The following is a 17,005-nucleotide window of genomic DNA, read 5'->3' as shown; positions in this document are numbered from 1 at the left end:
AGGCCATTTATTTTATAAATTATATTTCTCTGTCACTTTTATTATTCCACCATGAATATCAGAGAACAAGAAAGGAAGATTTTTCCTTGGTCGTTATTACATATATAATATAATAACTATAATTTGGACTAAAATGCCTTTAACTCATTTCTTTTTTTCTCAGCAGCCGACGGCTCCAAGTGCAGATAGTGTGTTGTTGGTTTCCTGCCTGTACATGCGTATTAATGTTGTGTTGTAGGCTGAACTGAGCCCTGGACATAACATGGTACTTTTTTCTATTGCATTCTCCACAAGCTGCCCTAACATTCACACACACTCACAGCATGGGCATGAAGCACATGGTGGGTGTTTGGAGCATTCTCAGTTCAATCCCACAGCCCTGTGTGGGAAGAAGTACTTTTTAGAGGAATGAGTGCAGGGCTGCAAATCTCTTCAAATCAAAACTGTCACTGTGTATTCCCGCCAGCGAGCAGTTACAAGAGAGAAAACCACTCTGATGAGTCACTCTCAACACTGTTTTTTGTATCTTTTTGGTCTGTCATTTCTCATTGCAAAGTAAGAAAAGTATTGTGATATTTTCATCTAAATAGATTTAATTTTAGAAGTGCTCAAATGAACACTTCTAAGTAGTTTGTATAACCCTTCTGTGTGTGTGTGTGTGTGTGTGTGTGTGTGTGTGTGTGTGTGTGTGTGTGTGTGTGTGTGTGTGTGTGTGTGTGTGTGTGTGTGTGTGTGTGTGTGTGTGTGTCCAGGTGCACGGCTTGTCATCTCGGGGGGTCAACCTGTGGTCTGGGCTCAGAGGAATGGTCAAGGAGGGAGGCGTTGGCTCCCTCTGGAGGGGAAATGGCATCAACATCCTGAAGATCGCTCCAGAATCTGCCATCAAGTTTATGGCCTACGAGCAGGTCAGTGCTCGCCGTGTTTATCACCACGACTTCACGCCATGTGTTGTGAAATGTGAGTTTCAAAGTGAAGCGAAATCATTTATCTTTGAAGGAAATCCCCTGAAGATGAACCCAGTGATGACTTTGTTCCCACGCTGGCTCTGATGCGCTCCCCTCGGCTAATGTTGTGACCTGTGTTCCTCCAGATCAAGAGGCTGATCAGGGGCAGTAAGGACGGGGCCAGTCTGAGGGTCCAGGAGCGGTTCATCGCAGGCTCTCTGGCCGGAGCGACGGCCCAGACCATCATCTACCCCATGGAGGTCAGTCCAAACTCTGAACTCACCTGGAGTCCTGCTCTCAGGCCTGTGGCAGTCTGCACGGTCCACACAGTGTCTGTGTGGCTGTCACAACATGGAGTCATGGTACTACCTCACATCCATGTCATGTGTGCTGGTTTTAGTCAGACTAACATGAAGCACTTCTTCACTACTAATCTCTCACAGCGCACCACTTTCTGTTCCCACAGGAATGTCTTTCTGCTATTGACATTGAGGTCTCTTAGTGTCACAATAAAGTGTTTGAGTTGATGTGGTGGTCTCTTTCCTTTAATTAGCCCAGTGGAAAAGCATTTTAAGATTCTTACATTCTCAGATTTTAGCAATCCCATCAGTCCATCAGCTCTTCCACTGTGTCACGTGGCTCTCATCGTGTTTTTTACATGAAGTGCTGCAAATGCTGCAGAGAAATTTTAGGTATGTTATTCTTTTCTATTGTAAGAAAAAGGTTATACAAGGATTCCTGTTTTCAGATGCATCGGGTTGCACAAGGTAAGACGACAGTACATGTCAAGAAATGAGATATTTTAAAGTGTTATTATACCAAAAAAAGAAACATATTGAAGTTAAATAACATCAGCACTTGGTTCCTGTTAGGTTTTAGCTGAGCGGACCCCAAAGCAGAGACAGACAGAGGCAGGTGGGAAATTCAAAATGAGGCTTTTATTAACAAAAATCAGGCAGGCAGGAAAAGCAGGGAGCTGGCCAACTGGAGCAGGAACAACGAGCATGAGCTGGATCAAACAGGACGGAGTGGTGCTGAGACCAAGGAGCTTTTATACTGGAGTTGATTGCTTAAACAGGTAAAAAGGTCCTGGTCTGCAGCACCAGGAGCAGTGGGCCACGCCCCCAGCTCACTGCCTGCACAAAAACCAGAAGACAAGGGGGAAACGCAGAAAGACAATGGACCATAAGAGTTTCAGTATTCAAAGATGTTTGTTATGATTAAATAAGATGCAATATTCACAAATATATAAAAGCAGCCATGACTCGGAGGGAAGCAGGTTTGTAAGCCCATGGGGTTTGTGGTCTTCGTGTATTTTGGTGCTGCCACGATCCACCCTGCAAAACAAAAAAAGGGAGAAAATAACTTTCTGATCCTCTTTTCATTCATATTGTTGACGTAAAGGCCATCTTGTGTCTTCCTTTGACTGATGTGAGCCTTTCTTTTTGTCCAGGTGCTGAAAACTCGTCTGACGCTGAGGAAGACAGCACAATACTCAGGCATGGCTGACTGCGCCCGACAGATCTTGAGGACTGAAGGTGCCCGGGCCTTCTACAGAGGCTACCTGCCCAACACGCTGGGAATCATCCCGTACGCCGGCATCGACCTCGCTGTGTACGAGGTGTGTGTGTGTGTGTGTGTGTGTGTGTGTGTGTGTGTGTGTGTGTGTGTGTGTGTGTGTGTGTGTGTGTGTGTGAAAACAAAGATTTGATTCCCAGTTGTAGCCAAGGCCTTAACCTTGCAATGATTCATTGCAAGTCCTTTATTTGTCACAAAGAACAATTATACATAGAATAATGTGCAGTGAAATGTTTTAAGTACCTGTTCTTCACCAAAACAAAAACAAGCTTTTATGGGATGGAAGAAAAGAAATAAAAATCTTGAACACACATAATTAAATATATAGTATATATTCCATTAATGATAATTAATGGGGGGGAAAAGAAAATTAAGGCACACGAAAGATAAACCATAAATACATGCAAATAGAGGTAATTATTCTTCCTTAAAATCAGAAATGACTCATTCTGAGCAGCATGGGAGCCAGTGTTAGAAATAATATAATGTACAGTAATATAGTACAAATATTTTACTGTAATGTCATTTCTTTTGTCAGTAGCACAACAGTAACGGATCACTTACTTTTGGCTTTATTAGCATGAAACAAAACCGTTGTCTGCAGTGAAAAGGGGCTCTGTTGCTAATTCATCAACCTCCTGTCTGTTGGAGGAAGAAGCCTCGTTAATTCTGAGTTAACTCCTCCTGACAGAAAATGATCAACCCCAATTTTGTGGGTTGATGCATCATATTAAACTATATGTAAATTAAATTATTGATCTCTTTATTTTATTTACAGGGCTGATTATTTTTCAATAAGATGGTTAAAACATGTAAAGTAGCTCAAACCACTAGAGAAGTTCAAAAGAACAAATTGCAAAAAAAACAGAAGTCGAGGTACCACAAAAATCAAATAAATGTATTAAAAAAAGACTGAAATAGCTCAAGCATTTTAAAATGTGATTTGGTTTGAGCAGCTTTCTCAACATTGTTAATTGGCTAGAATTGCTAAACATTTCATAAAATTGTAAAAGGACTAAAAGAGTCCAAGCAGCTGCAATACTTAAACATACTGATGCACCGATAAAACTTTATTAAAGGACAAGTATGAGTATGAGTACTCACCTTTAACTCAGAGGTCTCAAACGCACACCACGTTTACGCGTACCTGAGTTTTTGCAAAACACGGACCCGCATATCCACCTGGTTCAGAGCTGCTGTGAGCAGCCAGGTCTGTAGGGGGCGGTGTAGCAGGAAGCATGAATCCAGGGTAGGCAATCAGAATCCTGGAGAAATACATCACATCACAAATTGTGACGTAAAAATCCACCTCCTCCCCTTTAGATGCAAACAGAGCCATGGAGTTTATCCAGATCTTCACTGTGGCCAGAGTTTTCTGGAATCATTTATGATGAGAAATATCAGTTTTTTTCAAATACTCCGGTACATGTAAACATGGCCTCAGACCCTGGAGGGCTGCAGCCCTGTATGTTTTCCATGTCTCCCTTCTTTAACACACCTGAATGGTTCATCACCGCCTTTAGCACAAAGCCTGCTAATGAGCCACTCACTGCAATCAGCCGGTTTGAAGCAGGGAGACGTGGAAAACATGCAGGGCTGCGCCCTCCAGGATGTTTTTTTTTCCTTTTAATGTACACACAGCACCCCATATTGACAGAAAAACACAGAATTGAAGACATTTTTACAGATTTATTAGAAAAGAAAAACTGAAATATCACATGGCCATAAGTATTCAGACCCTTTGCTGTGACACTTGTATATTTACCTCAGGTACTGTCCATTTCTTCTGATCATCCATGAGATGGTTCTACATCTTCATTGGAGTCCAGCTGTGTTTAATTCTAATGATTGGACTTGATTAAGGAAGCCACACACCTGTCTATATAAGACCTTCCAGCTCACAGTGCATGTCAGAGCAGATGAGAATCATGAGGTGGAAGGAACTGCCTGAAGAGCTCAGAGACAGAATTGTGGCAAGGCACAGATCTGGCCATGGATACAAAAACATTTCTGCTGCACTTAAAGTTCCCAAGAGCACAGTGGCCTCCATAATCCTTAAATGGAAGACGTATGGGATGACAAGAACTCTTCCAAGAGCTGGCCGTCCAACCAAACTGAGCAATCGGGGGAGGAGAGCCTTGGTGAGAGAGGTAAAGAAGAACCCAAAGATCACAGTGGCTGAACTCCAGAGATGCAGTGAGGAGATGGGGGAAAGTTCAAGAAGGTCAACCATCACTGCAGCCCTCCACCAGTCAGGGCTTTATGGCAGAGTGGCCTGACGGAAGCCTCTCCTCAGAGTAAGACACATGAAAGCCCGCATAGAATTTGCCAAAAAACACATGAAGGACTCCCAGACTATGATAAATAAGATTCTCTGGTCTGATGAGACAAAGATAGAACTTTTTGGCCTTAATTCTAAGCGGTATGTGTGGAGAAGACCAGGCACCGCTCATCACCTGCCCAACTCCATCCCTACAGTCAAGTGTGGTGGTGGGAGCTTCATGCTGTGGGGGTGTTTTGCAGCTGCAGGGACAGGACGACTGGAAAAGGTTTTCGTCCAGGATATCTCTGTACTTGGCCGCATTCGTCTTTCCTTCAATTGCAACCAGAGTGCTATGGACCTCAGACTGGGCCGACGGTTCACCTTCCAACAAGACAATGACCCTAAGCACACAGCTAAAATGACGAAGGAGTGGGTGGGAACAACTCTGTGACGGTTCTTGAATGGCCCAGCCAGAACCCTGACTTGAACCCAATGGAGCATCTCTGGAGAGACCTGAAACTGGCTGTCCACCAACGTTCACCATCCAACCTGACAGAACTGGAGAGGATCTGCAAGGAGGAATGGCAGAGGATCCCCAAATCCAGGTGTGAAAAACTAGTTGCATCATTCCCAAGAAGACTCACGGCTGTATTAGCTCAAAAGGTGCTTCCACTCAATACTGAGCAAAGGGTCTGAATACTTATGGCCATGGGATATTTCAGTTTTTCTTTTCTAATAAATCTGTAAAAATGTCTACAATTCTGTGTTTTTCTGTCAATATGGGCTGCTGTGTGTACATTAATGAGGAAAACAATGAACTTAAATGATTTTAGCACATGGCTGCAATTTAACAAAGAGTAAAACATTTAAGGGGGTCTGAATACTTTCCGTACCCACTGTATGGCGGTGCCCTAGTTTTACCTCACTACTCACTAAATTGTATCGAGGCGCTTTTACCATATTGACCTTCACAAGCCCTGAGCTCCTCCGGCACCGGCCTTTTAATTGTGCCTCAAACCAGGACCCAGACATATGGGGAGGCTGCAGTCACCTCCTACGGCCCCCGTTTGTGGAACAGCCTGCCAGGAAACTCAGGGCTGTAGAGGCCGTTGAGGTTTTTAGAAACCGGTTAAAAGCTCACCTAAAGGGACATCGGAAAAAAAAGAAAAGAAAAATCTTTCTCGTGTGCACACAAAACTATCAGGTGCACACGAGAAACCAGATAGCAGGTAACGTCATTGCTCTGTGATCTCGTAGTTAAAAGGACATTACAAGACTTCGTTGAGCTATATTTCAACCTTGGACTTAATTACAAAGACATAACTGCTTTGCTTGCTCACGTCACCGCCATATTGTGTCAGACAGACATTTAAAACGGATTTTAAAGTCTCTAAATCTTTTTCAGCGCAAGGGATACACCTGTTTCCGTCGGCTAGTGACTTTCATTAATGCACAGTTACAAACAACGGGCCAGCTCCATGGGTACAGGTGGATGTACACAAAATGCCAGGAAAACGGATCACATGTGAGGAAAGAAGACGTTCGTTTAATCCTGAATGAACTTGACCCAAGAGGTGTCGAACTTGGAAGAACAAGACGGCTGCATCGCCAAACCTATTTTGCTAAAGGACCCAATTATATTTGGCATCTGGACTCATTTGACAAACTGAAGCCATTTGGCATCTGAATTAACGGCTGCATCGATGGGTTTTCCCGGAAAATCGTCGGGATGAATGCATTTCCAACAAGCAGTGACCCCAAAATAGGTGGAGGCAGTTAATAGACAAGGGGGGTGTCCCAGGATTGTTAGAGGCGACCCGGGCACGGAGAATGTCAAAGTCCGAGACTTTCAGCGTTTTCTCCATCAGAATCTGCAGGACCTCTGCTATTGACCGCTACATTGAAGTAGCAAGCACGGCTAAACAGAGGACAGAGAGCTGGTGGGGCTTCCTCACAAGGGAATCACTGGAGTTTTACATCGCACTGTTTGTTGATCTGAAGGACCGGGGTTTGTTTGACGGTGCCTTTTTGGACAAAAAAGTCTAATTCAATTTTGCTTCATGGCCATAATCCAGGTAAGCCAAATCCGTACTGTCATTCTGTAATGTTGTTGATGTGATACCCATTAAATGTATCGTCACATTTTATGTAATTTTGGTTGTTTTAATCTGAAAATATTAATTTGGAAATTTATTGATATGGACCAAAAAAAGTTCAGTTATAGGATCTAGAACAGCAAAAGCCATGTGTATCTGATGCACTGACAGCTATTCAGTGTCACCAGTAGGTGGCAGTGTGGTGCCTTACTTCCCCTCTGGGACTCTCTTTATGAGCACACTCTCCTGGACTTCCTCATTCAGCTGAGAGAGGCTCAACGGTCGCTGAACTCATTATTTCTCCTGTTTTATAGGTTGGTGGAGTCATAAAAACTTTGACAATCACCCACACTTGTTGCTGCACATGCAGATTGGATGTTAGATGAACTTGTTTGGAAAACCACTTCAACACAATCAATACTTCCACCAAGTGTAAAAGAAATGTTGGTTTTTTTTGTGTATCATGTATGGCTCAAGATAGCGCCGTTGTATTATTTCTTGGGGGGTTGTGACCAAACCACGTCATAGTTTCCAGCACATTTTATCTTTGGTTTAAAAAGGATTTTTAGGTACAGTATATTGTTCATGTGTAGATAAAATTGGATGTTAAAGTTATCGATGTATATTTGTAAGTAATTGAAAGTGTTACGTTTTGTAGTCCTCATCTCGTGCCTTGGTTTTGCTTTTGATATTGTGGATGTTCTGTTGAAATGAAATGTGTATGTGAAAATACATAATGCATGAAAAGAGATGTTTTGAAAATCTGTAAATAAATTTGGCTGAGAGAGGCTCAACGTTCCAGAAGCTATGGTTGCCGAACTCATTATTTCTCCTGTTTTACAGGAAACCTTATCTGTTTACAGGTACTCTGCCTGAGACCTGCTACATTAATTTTATTTCTATTTTAAAGCCGTCCGTGTTTATAACCAATATTAACATGGGCCTATTTCAGTTTTTAGGCTGTCCATCCATCCATCCATCCATCCATTGGCTACCGCTTTATCCGGGGCCGGGTCGCGGAGGCAGCAGTCTAGGCAGAGTTGCCCAGACTTCTCTCACCCCAGACTCTTCCTCCAGCTCTTCTGGTGGCACCCCAAGGCGTTCCCAGGCCATAGAGAGACATAGTCCCTCCAGCGTGTCCTGGGTCTGCCCCGAGGCCTCCTACCGGAGGGACATGCCTGGAACACCTCCCTGGGGAGGCGTCTGGGGGGCATCCGAAATAGATGCCCGAGCCACCTCAGCTGGCTCCTCTCGATGTGGAGGAGCAGCGGCTCTACTCCGAGCTCCTCCCTGGTGGCTGAGCTCCTCACCCTATCTCTAAGGGTGGCTGAGCTCCTCACCCTATCTCTAAGGGTGACTGAGCTCCTCCCCCTATCTCTAAGGGTGACTGAGCTCCTCACCCTATCTCTAAAGGTGTGCTGAGCCACCCTACGGAGGAAGCTCGTTTCAGCCACTTGTTTCCGGGATCTTGTTCTTTTGGTCATGACCTATAGCTCATGACCATAGGTGAGGGTAGGAATGAACATCGTCACGCGATGTTGCAGAGACGAGTCAGCCACGACAGTCCCTGTACGTCCAGAGACTTAAGGAACTCTGGGCGAATCTCATCCACTCCCGGTGCCTTGCCACCGAGGAGCTTCACAACAACCTCGGTGACTTCAGCTTGGGAAATGGACGAGTCCACCTCTGAGAACCCAGCCTCTGCTTCCTCAATGGAAGACGTGATGGTGGGATTGAGGAGGTCCTCGAAGTATTCCTTCCACCGCCCGACGACATCCCGAGTTGAGGTCAACAGCTCCCCACTTCCACTGTAAACAGTGTTGGTGGAGAACTACTTCCCCCTAAGGCGCCGGACGGTTTGCCAGAATTTCCTCTAGGCCGACCGAAAGTCCTCCTCCATGGCCTCTCCGAACTCCTCCCAGACCCGAGTTTTTGCCTCCACCACAGCCCGGGCTGCGGCTCGCTTGGCCTGCCGGTACCTGTCGATTGCCTCAGGAGTCCTATGAGCTAACAGTGCCCGATAGGACTCCTTCTTCAGCTTGACGGCATCCCTTACTTCTGGTTTCCACCACTGGGTTCGGGGATTGCCGCCATGACAGGCACCAGAAACCCTGCGGCCACAGCTCCGAGCAGCAGCTTCAACAATGGACGTGGAGAACATGGTCCACTCGGACTCAATGTCTCCAGCCTCCCTCGGAATCTGTGAGAAGCTCTCCCGGAGGTGGGAGTTGAAAGCTGCGCGGACGGAGGGCTCGGCCAGATGTTCCCAGCAGACCCTCATAACACATTTGGGCCTGCCGAGTCTATCCGGCCTCCTCCCAGTCCAACGCATCCAACTCACCACCAGGTGGTGATCAGTTGACAGCTCTGCCCCTCTCGTCACCCGAGTGTCCAAGACACGCGGCCAGAGATCAGATGACACGACCACAAAGTCTATCATTGACCTCCAGCCTAGGGTGTCCTGGTGCCACGTGCACTTCTGGACACCCCTGTGCTCCAACATGGTGTTCGTTATGGACAAACTGTGACTAGCACAGAAGTCCAATAACAGAACACCGCTCAGGTTCAGATCGGGGAGGCCGTTCCTCCCAATCGCCCCCTTCCAAGTCTCACTGTCATTGCCCACGTGGGGGTTGAAGTCCCCCAGGAGAACAATGGAGTCCCCAGTTGGGGCACTATCCAGCACCCCTCCCAGGGAGTCCAAGAAGGTTGGGTACCATGAGCTGCTGTTCGGTCCATAGGCCGAGACAACAGTCAGAGACCTGTCCCCTACTCGAAGGCGTAGGGACCTGACCCTCTCATTCACTGGGGTGAACTCCAACACATGGCGGCTGAGCTGTGGGGCAATAAGCAAGTGCACACCAGCCCGCCGCCTTACACCGCGGGCAACTCCAGAAAAGTGGAGAGTCCAGCCCCTTTCGAGGAGCTGGGTTCCAGAGTCCAAGCTGTGAGTGGAGGTGAGCCCGACTATATCTAGACCCCCCCCCCCACCCCAGCGAGGTCGCATTCCGTGTCCCAAAAAACAGATTCTGTGTCTAGGGATCGTGTCGTCAAGGCCCCTACCATCGACTGCCACACTACACCCGACCCCCAGGGTAGCCTCTGTGGGTGGTGGGCTCACAAGAGGAGGAGGTGGAGGGGCTCGCGTTGTCCCTTTGGGCTGAGACCGGCCGGGTCCCACGGGCAAGAGCCCCGCCACCAGGCTCACATACGAGCCTCAACCCCAGGGCTGGTTCCAGAATGAGGTCCCGGCTGTGCCTTATCGGGCGACATCTCTCCTCTCTTTTGTTTTTTTTTCCATGGGGTTGTGTTGAACTGCTTTTAGTGTGACTCGTCACCTAGGACCTGTTTGCCTTGGGGACCCTACTGGGGGGGCATAAAACCCCCGACAACATAGCTCCGAGGATCATTCGGGCACTCAAACGGTATGGGTATATATGGCCAAAATGTAAAACCTGAAAGAATGGCTAAAACAGCTGAAAGTATAATTGATTGTCAAAATCGTGTCTTGGGGCCATAAAGGCTGCAGACTTCTGCACTAAATAATGTGACATCAGATGAACTTAGTGAGTAAATCAGTTGTCAACCTGACAGCTCAGCAATGTGTCACAGCAACACGACAACAACACACTTGCATTCAATAAGTTCAGGTTTGCATTAGCAATGTCAGAACAACTGATAAGTTCTGAAATATTTTTTCTCGTCTATCCTCCTTGACTGATTTAATGTTTCACTGTGTATTGATGAAGACGCTGAAGAATGCCTGGCTCCAGAGGTACTGTGTGAATTCCGCAGACCCGGGGGTTCTGGTCCTGTTGGGCTGTGGAACCGTGTCCAGCACCTGTGGTCAGCTGGCGTCCTACCCCCTCGCTCTCATCCGGACACGGATGCAGGCACAAGGTCAGATAAACCAGCACAAAAGTACAGTTCACTGATCCGACATGTCAGCTGCTGAAAACCTCGATTCTTCCTCTCCTTTCAGCCACCACCGATGGTATACCCAAGCTGACCATGGTCGGACAGTTCAAGTACATCATTTCTCATGAAGGAGTGCAGGGCCTGTACCGAGGAATCACCCCCAACTTCCTCAAAGTCATTCCTGCTGTCAGCATCTCCTATGTGGTGTACGAGCAAATGAAGAAGGTCCTGGGGGTCGGCTACTAGTCTCAGCCTTCCAACACAAAACAGCACTGGCTCAAGAATGAAGTGAGAGAGGAGATGAGTCCGTTTCTTAGTCCTCAGGAAAGGTGAAAGACTTGGAAGATGAGAAAAAGGTCAAGGTAGTACGTTGAATGAAAAGTTGAGGAGATCAAACCCATAAGAGCAACAAATTAACTCCTTTTCGTGAAGGTTAATCAAGGTCAGAATTACCAGGGTTCATGGCGCAACCTCCAGATCCTGACAGGGCTAACAGTGTCGAAAGACACAGCTAAATCATTTTATTGGGTTGGTGCGTGGGTCATTGTGTCACGACCATTCCATTAACAAAAACACAGAGAAAAAGAGTGATTATCAAAAAAGTTAAGGATTTTTGATTGACCTTGTGTCCATATGTCCATCTCTTTTGAACCATGACCCCATGACCATATTAAGGTACTTCAGTCTTCTAACGTAATGGGCAGTGGACACTCAAGCTGCCACGAAAAGTGATTCTGCATTGCTTCACTGAATTTCACTTGTTGTGGAGACACTTAACGTGCACTCAGGTATTTTACACAAAGGAGTCTCAAACCAGTATGTGAACTACAATGGACATTTTCCTCATTAAAATTGAGAAGTGACGTTTTATTTGCTGGCCACAAACAAGCATTGCGACTGTACCTGCTGGAAGCACTCTACTGCATCGACTTTGAATGTGTGGCTGGATGTTGCCTGTAGATGACTGTGAGACGAGAATATTAACCTGGATGAAAGACAAATGCGCCTATCCCGATAGTTTAGTGGCTTGGAATGTGTGGAGCTCTCAGTTATCATTTGGTCACAGCTGAGATTCATCACCCTGTACTTCCATGGTACCAACAGGGACTCGGACACGACGGGTTCTTCCTCAACTCGTCGAAGAAAACAAGCTGATTCTCATCAGACATGTGAAAAAGGCTTTCATTGACAACTCCTGTTCCTGTGTGCTGGACAGGGTGGGACATGTCACCACTTGAATGTATTTGGAATTCAGAGGTTGGAGAAGGGGTCTGCAACATTTCTGAGTCATTACTCCAGGGAAACAAGGTTGAAAATCCCTGTTCCAGATAATCAAATAACTGTAAAGGAAAATAATGGAAATTGGTGAAGGCATGTGCAGAAATGTACTGAAGGTCGTCGTGAATCCATGTTTTGTTTTTGAGGGATTTTTTTTGAATGCTCAGTTTTATAAAGGAAGTAGAAAATCCAGTCCATAAATATGTTTGGAGTTGATATTGTATTGTGTAAACTGCTATTTACGTTGGCTTGAAGAACTTTGATTTCTGATCTGCAATAGATAATCATGACATAATTGGAACTTTAATGTGCTTTTAATGTGAGTCAGTAGTTTCCAAAGGTTTTTCTACAGAAAGCATTAGTCATTTTCATTTTGTGAAAGCCCAACAGAGGACATTCTGTGCACTGGGCAGATAAAAGAGACATATTCCAAACAAAGACATTTTCTAACTTGTGTTTTATAAACTTAAGGCATATAGAGCTATTTTCTATACATTGTTCCCTGCACTGGAGCTTCAGCCAAAAAAAAACCCTCAGTTGTCAGAATATGAGGAACAGCAGTTCCTTGAGTGGAGAGATTTCTGTGCATGAGATTTTAACATCATAAGTCGGTCAAACTTGAATTGAATTGCAGTGTTGTGGTGCAGTTAAGCAGCAGCTGCATGTGAAGCTTTTAAAGGCCAGTGTGTGGGATTTGGTGGCATCTGATGGTGACGTTGCAAATTGCAAACCTTTCAAAAAGTACAAAGCAGGAGTTGACAGGCTGCAAACCTGAGGTCCAAACATGACAGAGCAGTAGTCTAAGCTTCATGGAAGAAGACCTGCTCACTGAAGATGCAGCTTCATTTCAAACACTAGGAACTCATGTAAACAAATTATTGCTCATTACACTCAAAAAAATCAACTGCAGTTTTTTGGTTTACATATCAGAAATATGTTTGATTAACATGAGCATATTGAGTTTCTTGATGTTAAATGGTTCAGTCTAATACATGTTCAGATAATATGAATACATGGGATTCAGTCTACTTAATATGAACAGATGTAAATTAATTTACATTAACTCAACAAATTATGTTCGTGTTTGTGGAAATGACTGAGAATTAATTTTTCAGTGTAATCTGGGCGAGTAGGGCAAATATTCCACCAAGTAGCGGAACAAAAAACACATATATTCAAACAGTGATGACAACAAGTAATATAGATGCTCGTTTTTCTTGTTTTTATCATATTGCTGCCATTATGGCATTGACAAACTTCATAATGTCTCACATGATTGGTTAAAAATCAAACCTAGTTTTTCAGTACTATTTGACCAGGTTAGCATCGTCCATGGTAGCTAGATGTCCAAGACTATCATGTTCCGGTGCGCTCAGGCAGCTGGAAACTGGTAAAGTTCCCACATAGGAGATTATTACCAAAAAGAAATTTAGCAGAGACTAACCTGATCATCACTCATACAACATTAACAACAATGGTATAGAATTCAACAAAGAAGGTTGCTTATATTTGTGCAATTATAAAATGTTGAAATGCAAACTGTTTCTGGAACTGACAAAATTCTGAGTTGGAAAATGTTTCCAACTTGAAATATGGCATTATGTTGGCTCCAACTGCTCCATGAAGACTACTTGAAACTTTGTTAGAAATAATGTGCAAAGCCTCCTTTGTAATTGCAGCAATTCATGTTCATACACAACTCACAGCTCGATGTTGATTTCCAAAACTATAAAAGCGAAATTATTGTTTTTGGTTTGTTTTTTTTCACAAATGATTAAAATGGTTCACACACAGCTGCTAACCTGCTAGATTACATGGTGTCTTCATTGTGTAGTTAACACAATGAAGACAAAGTTATGAAGGAATCATTTATTGTCACAATAATGTTAGTTGGATCGAAGTATCTCACCGATGAAGACAAACGTAATTCTTTTTATGTTATGTCCCTGTATAGTTTGTGCTCATTGCTAACGGTTGCCAGGTTGAATAATAACGGTATTTTAGCAACATTAAAAGTAGCTACTGCAAAGTAACTCGGCATGGTCAGTATTACTTTAATTAAATGAGTATGACAAAAACATTTTCTCGCAGATATTTCTATTTTCCAAATGTGAGTCTTTTTCCGGAGCTGAGGAGCCAAAGATGTAAGAGATCTCAACATGTCTGTTATGTTCATGTGTTAATATGCCGTTGCTGTGTTGCTTCCACAGCACAGGTGTCGCTGTGTGTGGGAGTTAAGAGAATGAGAGAAGAGCGTGAGGCGTTCAAGTACATCTCCTCCTTCACCAGAATGAAACACAACAAACTGGCGATGAGGATGGTAACTTCAGTACCGGCTCCACCCCCATTTCCACATCAAGCTGGTGAGCCGCCTGTACCATTTGCAACGTGCGGAAAATTGTTTAACTACCTGCTCGTCATAAATGCTACTGGGAATGGATGGCCGGATGCGAGGCGCCACACCGTTCTGCTACATTGCTTGGGTCATTGCTTGGTTACCGAATAAAGGCACAACGTTTGGTGAAGCCATGGCTACGCTTGAAAAACACTGTCCCGAAAGTTAATGTGCTGGATCGCTGATACACAGACAGACAGCGAGTTCAACAGCGAGTCAATATGTCGCCGTGCTCAGAGCTCTGGCGGCGCCATGTGGTTTTGGAGCAGAGGAGAGTGAGTCGATACGGGATCAGCTCATTACAAATGCTCATCTGTGTGCTGTTCAGGAGAAATGACTGCTGGAGGAGGACCTCACTCTGGACAGAGCGCTGACCATTGCATGCGAGGTGGAAGTAGCAGTTAAGAATACTCTGCTCTCAGGTGTAACGACAGTTCCTGCTGCACCAGGACAGGCCGTGGAGACGACACATGCACGTTTTCATGGGAAAAGAGGAGTGCGACCAGCTCAAGCCCATGAAGGTGGAAATCAAAGTCATCGTAAACAGCATCAATGCCTCTGCTTCAGATGTGGATCTGATAGATACCTCACTAATGACAAGAACTGTCCAGCTGCATAGGTGACATGTAACAACTGCAAGAATAAAGGACGTTTTGCTGAAGTTTGCAAATCTCCTGTAGCTGTGGTGAGAGAAGTTGTTGTACCCCATACATTGTGTCCATGATATCAAGTTGATGGCTGCTGTTTTTGATAAGATCACCTACCAAATGGGCATTGAAGCACCACAAAGTAATTCTCAAGTCCTTGAGTTAGTTGTAGATACTGGAGCTGCCTCTATCCTGCCAGAACAGATTTACAAGCAACATTTTGCACACAGCCCATTGACAGAGTCAAAAGTTAAACTCGTCAAAAGTTCCTGTCATTGGCTGTGTGGAAGCTGCAGTTACAATAGAAAAACAAAAGAACAAAGTCCCAGAAATATTCTATCTGGTTCAAGCTGGATCACTACTACTGGGCCTGGACCTGATTAAAGCGCTAAGGATGGACCATATTGAAGGAGAGGTGATCTACACACAAAAGGACAATGCTAAAGAGGTTCCAGCTGTAACACATCCAGAATTGGTGAACTGTGATGATTCTGGTTCAGCTCCCCAGCTTGGCTGTGTTAAAGGGTTCATTCACAAGGTGAAGTCAACAACACAGTGAAACCAGTACGCCAGAAACTGAGACGTTTACCACTCAGCATTCGTGAGGAGGTGTCAGCTGAGATGAAACGCTTACTTCAAGCAGGCATCATTGAACCAGTGGATGCATCTGAGTGGGTGTGTCCCCCAGTGGTGGCACGACAACGCCAAGAAGGATTGAGACATTGTGTGGACCTTCGTGAGCCAAACAAAGGTGTTGTAATGGTCTGTTATCCTCTTCCTCATATTGAGGACCTTTTCACAAAACTGGCTGGTGCTACACATTTTAGCCAGATTGATTTGAAGTCTGCTTATCATCAGTTGCTTCTTCACCCTGAGAGCTGAAGTCTCAATGCTTTTATAACGTATGAAGGACTGTTCCTTTTGGACTGGCTTCTGCACAATTTGCATTTCAGAAGATGATGCACACAGTCCTGAAGGGTTTGCCAGGTGTACGACATTATTTGGATGACATCATAGTGTATGGCCCTTCCAAAGAAAAGCATGATGGATACCTACAAGCGGTTCTCCAGCACTTGAAAGATGTTGGTCTGCAGATCACACGTTGAGAAAAGCTCATTTGTGAAAACCAGCATTCCATTCCTGGGACATGTCATCTCCCAGGACGGCCTGCATCCAAGCCCAGATCAGCTGACGGCCATTGCTGAAGCACCTGCCCCAAAGGACATGGTAGCTCTTCATTCTTTCTTGGGTTAGACATCCTGGTTCAGGAAGTTTCTAGCAAACTATTCAACAACAACAGTAGAGCCGCTGCGAGAGCTACTCAGAACAAACACTCAGGCTGAACTTAAATGGACTGATGAAGCAGACAAAAGCTTCAATGATCTGAAAACAATGCACCTGAAGAGTCCAGCATTTCCATATACAACCTTGAACTGCCAACATTCATAACAACAGATGCCTCAGACTATGGGTTGGGTGCTGTTCTGACACAGTTACACTCAGACAACCTGGAGCACATCGTTGCCTTTGCTTCCCACACCCTGTCTGCTGCTGAAAGGAAAGATTCAATAGAAAAAGAGGCTCTGGCTTGCGTGTGGGTTGTTGAAAGATGGAGGACAAATGTGTGGGCACCAGATTGACACTCAGAACTGACCATGAAGCCACCACCACTCTGCTGAGCCCAAAAGGAATGAACAGAGCTGGCATGAGAATTGCACACTGGTCAGCCAGACTGATGTTTCCAATATGACATGCAGTACCGTCCTGGAAATCAATATGTAATGGCAGACTGCCTCTCACAGGTTCCACTTAACACCAACGACACAACTACAGATCTTGAACAAGATTTGATCACAGAGACAGCTGAAATCTCTCCTATGCTAACT

At 45.0% G+C, this 17,005-nt stretch overlaps 1 protein-coding gene across 1 annotated transcript; it reads left to right on the top strand.

The window, feature by feature from the left end:
* Positions 1–323: 323 nt before the first annotated feature.
* slc25a23b (solute carrier family 25 member 23b) lies at positions 324–11,045 on the top strand (the record flags this gene model as incomplete). Its single annotated transcript, XM_080511083.1, has 6 exons — positions 324–341; positions 753–905; positions 1,091–1,204; positions 2,398–2,565; positions 10,631–10,781; positions 10,864–11,045. 6 exons carry the CDS (start codon positions 324–326, stop codon positions 11,043–11,045), a joined length of 786 nt encoding a protein of 261 aa, XP_080367209.1.
* Positions 11,046–17,005: the final 5,960 nt, after the last annotated feature.

The sequence above is a fragment of the Blennius ocellaris genome, assembly GCF_963422515.1.
Source record: "Blennius ocellaris genome assembly, chromosome: 16".
NCBI lineage: Eukaryota > Metazoa > Chordata > Actinopteri > Blenniiformes > Blenniidae > Blennius > Blennius ocellaris.
This window is presented reverse-complemented; position numbering and strand designations above follow the sequence as displayed.